We start from the raw sequence: 4,582 nt of genomic DNA on the forward strand, positions 1-4,582 counted from the left end.
GTTGATCTCCATCCCTGGGTCCTCAATCGCAGGGAGCAAGCAACCGCTCGAGAACGTGGAGTTGACTGGGGCTTTGTCGCATGGCACTATGGGTGACGTGCTGTCCACTTCACATGCTGTTAGCGATTGTGAGGAACACCTTTCATGGGGGGTGTCATCACTCCCGGTCTGCACCCTCGCCACTTCCAACCCATTTTCTGAGTTCTGCTGCGTCTCAGTGACACAGTGACCAGCTCTGTCCGGGTTGACTTTACTCCCGATTCCCCGGTTTCTCTTTTCCCCGTCGCGCCCCGTGCCTGGAAGCAAGTGTATCCCAATCCCCGGACAAGCTGGAGCTTGGCTTTCACGCTGCCAGGGTCAGCGTCTCGGAGCGACAGATTTGAGGAAGGAGTTATGATGGTTTTTGTCGTGTATCTGGATGGCCAGGTGGTGACACCGCGGGCCGTTTTGAGCGGGTGCCGGCTCTCGTGGTACCTTGCTGCCCGCGGGCTCATCCCCCTCCAGAATAAAGCTCCTGCTGTTGGGAAACACTGAGGTCTCCTGGTCCTTCCCCGAATGTCCCAGTTTCCTCATTGGGCCTTGCGTCCCACCGCCTCCCAGTGCGAAACCTGATGCTCTCCCCCCACCCCCAACCAATGGATCACCTTTTGCAATCGGACATGTTTGTCAGTCTGCAAACTGGGTGAGGAGGACCCAGTCAGGGGTCATAAGAAGCAAACCCAACCACCACCGCCCCCCCCCGCCCCATCCCCAGTGGCAGAGCGGGGAGTGAGAGTGGCCTTTTGCGTGCTGGTTCCGAAGTTTCACTTGCCATGTTAATGTGATAGTGGTGGTGGGATCCTGCTGGGGTCTTCGTCCGCTGATGGTCCACACGGCTGGGCCTTCCCTTCCCCCACTTGAAATCCCAGATCCCGACAGAAACGGTGGCGCCTGGCCACGGGTCACGTTGGCCCAGTGTTGGCGGACACACCGATCTCTGAACTGGCAAGGGCTCCCCGCGCCATCCTGGAGGTCTCCCAGCAGCGTGCTCTGGCGACGAGCCCGATGTCGGGGATGTGGGTGACCCTGGTGAGGCCATCCATCCCTTGTGGCCCTGGATCGGCCACGTTGCTGCTGCACCGCTGCCTCATGTGGTGACTCAGCAGCTGGCTGCAGGGCGCACGTGAGAGCGCCCCCCACGCCACCCCCGTGTGTGGGCACGTGGTCGCACAACGGACGTGGTCCCAGTACCCAGGACTGAGGGGGCACTGCAGAGCGCCAAGTGTCTGGGCCAACTGACTGGATTTACCCAGAATCCTGCAGCGTGCGCGCTCATGTGACCAGCTGTGGACACTGAGGGGCATTGGCCTGAGGGCAACCTCCCCCTGTTCCCCAGGAGAAACCATGAGAGAGGAGTTAGTCTCAGCTGTCCCCTGGTGAGCCATCAGTGGACGAAGACCCACAGACGTGTGTCAGTAAAACTCTCTCCATTCCAGGTCTGTCAATGTTGTCTGTTATTGGTTTATTCTAGCATTCGGGGATTAATAGCTCAGATGCGGAAGTGCTGACTCTGTACAATGTGACTGAAGCTGACAGCGGAGAGTATATTTGTAAAGTTTCCAATTATATTGGTGAGGCCAATCAGTCTGCATGGCTCACAGTAAGCAGCCCACAGTTGAAAGGTAAAACCCAAAGCCAGAGAACAACTCCAAAGAAAGGGCTGGGACTCTTTTAGATGGTGACGAATAAGATTCCATCCCCATTCTGGTGGTGTAAGCTTTTGGTCTCTTTCCCCCCCACTTCTTCTGCTGTTCGTGTGCAAATCCAAAGAGGACCATGGAAAAATGCCCACAATGTCACTGAACACTTCAGCCTCCCATTTCTTCCCCCTTCCTTCTGCTGCGGTTCACATCAACGGTCATTTTCTGTCTGTCTGCCTTTCCTTTCCTCTCCGTCAAGCCTTGGTGTACTGATAGGCAACATTACGACCAGGGACCCACTGGGTCTACGGTGATCAGGAGCAGGAGAGAGTCGTTCGGGCCCTCGTGCCTGCTGCCCCTTTGCTGGCCATTCTGATGACTCCATCGTGCCCACCGTCCTACGATAACCTTTCACCCCTTTGCTTATCCAGAATCTGTGACCTAACCTTTGCCCGAAAAACATTCAAGGAGTTGGCGTCAGTGCATTTTCGCGAGAAAGGGCTCCAAAGAGCCTCTGAGAGAGAAGAGTTTTCACTGGGTGTGTTTAAACAGTGAGCCTTGGTTCTAGATTTGTTCACAGGAGGGAACATCCCCTCCACATTCCCTGGGGGTCAGGGTTGAATAGGTTTGGATCCTCTCGATGTCCGAGATGCCTAAAGAAACCACTTTTCCTTCGGCAACCACCTGCCCTTTCCAGGTACTCATCTGGTGAACCATCTCTGTGTTCACACACTCCTCTACTTGAGATGATGCGCACTGTGCACGGTATTCCCGGTGTGGTCTCACCAATGAGATTTTGCTTTGGGTTCAATTCATGCCCCTCAAATGGTCTTTTGCTGCACTGGAGGAGGCCATTCAGCCTGTCATATCAATGCTGTCCTTCTGCTCGTGCTTTCCAAAGCTGGTAGGAACCAACAGAGATGAGAGGTCAGGCCTGTGCTCTGCCCTGTTCTCTCCCCAAAAACTCGGCAGGCTCTCAACCTGTTTCTTCCTTTCCCTGGGGAAAAGCGCTCCAAGGGTGGGGGAGGCGTTTTTGGAAGCACGGAATTGTCCAGCCTGTCGACATTGCCTGCCTTTGGATTGAATCAGCCTGAGCTGATCCTCCTGAGGCAGCATCACGGTGGTGTCCAAGGTGAAGCCTTTCTCAGGCTGTCGGGTTGTTTGTTGTCATTTCTTGGCCCAATCTGTCAGCTTCGAGTTCACAGGAAGCTCCAAAGGCACTGAGTGCCCCTGAGGCACTGATGTACTCCAGTCAGAGTGCCGCCCCTACTTTCTCCCAGTGACTCTGCAGCCTTCCCTCAAATTCACAGGCCGACTGAAATCGGCCAAGCCAAAACAGCAGGACAGGCTTGAGAGATGGTGCTGACCCAATCTCGCTGTTTGAAAGTTTCTCACAAATCCTGAAACGTTTCCCCGACTCCCCAGAGAAAATCTGGGGAGCATTTTGGTGCTCAGGGGGCAGGCGCGCAGTGAACAGATTGCGGTGGGCTTATTATAAACCCGACAGGGAATGGCTAGCGCGAGGGAGCACTGAAGTCGTTCCCATCCACGTGAGTCAGCCGTACAGTGATTGCAATTCTAGACCAGCTAAAGTTTTATTTTTCTTTATTAATTCAAGGGATGAGGGCATCGCTGACCGGGCAGCATTTATTGTCCATCTCTAATTGTTCAGTTCAGAGTCAACCACATTGCTGTGGGTCTGGAGTCACATGTAGGCCAGACCAGGTAAGGATAGCAGTTCCCTTCCCTAAAGGACATGGGTTTTTCCTGACAATCAGCAATAGATTCACAGTCATCATTAGACTCTTAATTCCAAATATTTTTATTGAATTCAAATTCCACCGTCTGCTGTGGCGGGATTTGAACCCGGGTCCCCAGAACATTATCCACGTCTCTGGATTAATAGCCCAGCTATAATACCACGAGGCCATCGCCTCCCCTTATCACACTCAGTCTGACAGATTTACTTCCAGTCTCAGTAAACACTGGGATTTTCTCTCAGAAAGAGCTGGCACAGGCGTTGGGAAGTGGCCATGTCTGTTTGGAGTAGCTTTTCACGTTGAAGGAATGATAAATTTCGGGTTCCCGTTTCTCCAAGGCTTCAGCAAACAGCTCAGCCCCCTCTGGCTTCTCCTTTCTCTTGCGTTCGCTGTGCCACCTTTGAGCCCTGCCCTTTTCTGTTTAATGCTGGCTCTCCCTCCACGCTGCTGTACACTCTTGGTGTGTTCTGGACATTGTGGGTCCATTTTCTCCATGAGGCCCATCACTCGCATGTGGAGATGGGCGCAATGAAAACAACATGGTGGCGGGTTTAACACGTAACTGGAAACCTTTTTTGCTTCCTAGGATAAGTTTGGACTCGCACAGTCCTGGAAGGTCACTTGTCGAGCCAGGTATCACTTTAACGCAAGGCCTGGGTGGATCTCGCTGGGAGTGGGCAACTGGCACCGAATAACACGGTGTCTCCAGCTGAACCTGTCCATAGTTCTCATGTCGTCTGCTTGTCCATTTGCTTCCATTCTCTCTTCCAGACAGCCGGTCTTAATACCACGGACAAAGAACTGGAGGCTCTATATTTACGCAATGTTACTTTTGAGGATGCTGGGGAGTATACCTGTTTGGCGGGTAATTCTATTGGGATTTCTCATCACTCTGCATGGTTGACAGTTCTTCCAGGTACATTCTGCTGTTTTCTCGACCATTAACCCCTTGAACAAAATCCCATGCATCGCACTGCTTCTAAAGAGGGAGCGAATCAGGCAGGGGGAGGGAGTGGAGTGGGGAGAATTTACGAAAAAAAGCCGCTGGCCGCAAATTATTCCTACAAATCAATTTCCTACACACTGTGTGACCCTGTGTGTGTGTCTGTGTGTGTCTGTGTGTGTGTGTGTGTGTGTGTGTGT

General features: G+C 53.0%; 1 protein-coding gene across 1 annotated transcript in view; it reads left to right on the plus strand.

Annotated features, from left to right (window-relative positions):
- LOC109925871 (fibroblast growth factor receptor 1-like) overlaps positions 1-4,582 on the plus strand; it is a 111,810-nt gene that overhangs the window by 84,430 nt on the left and 22,798 nt on the right. The window contains exon 8 of the mRNA XM_048618506.1: positions 4,211-4,355. Coding sequence (XP_048474463.1) covers positions 4,211-4,355 — 145 coding nt within the window. The remainder of the gene's footprint in view (positions 1-4,210; positions 4,356-4,582) is intronic.

This window comes from Rhincodon typus, chromosome 40 (genome assembly GCF_021869965.1).
Source record: "Rhincodon typus isolate 14 chromosome 40, sRhiTyp1.1, whole genome shotgun sequence".
NCBI lineage: Eukaryota > Metazoa > Chordata > Chondrichthyes > Orectolobiformes > Rhincodontidae > Rhincodon > Rhincodon typus.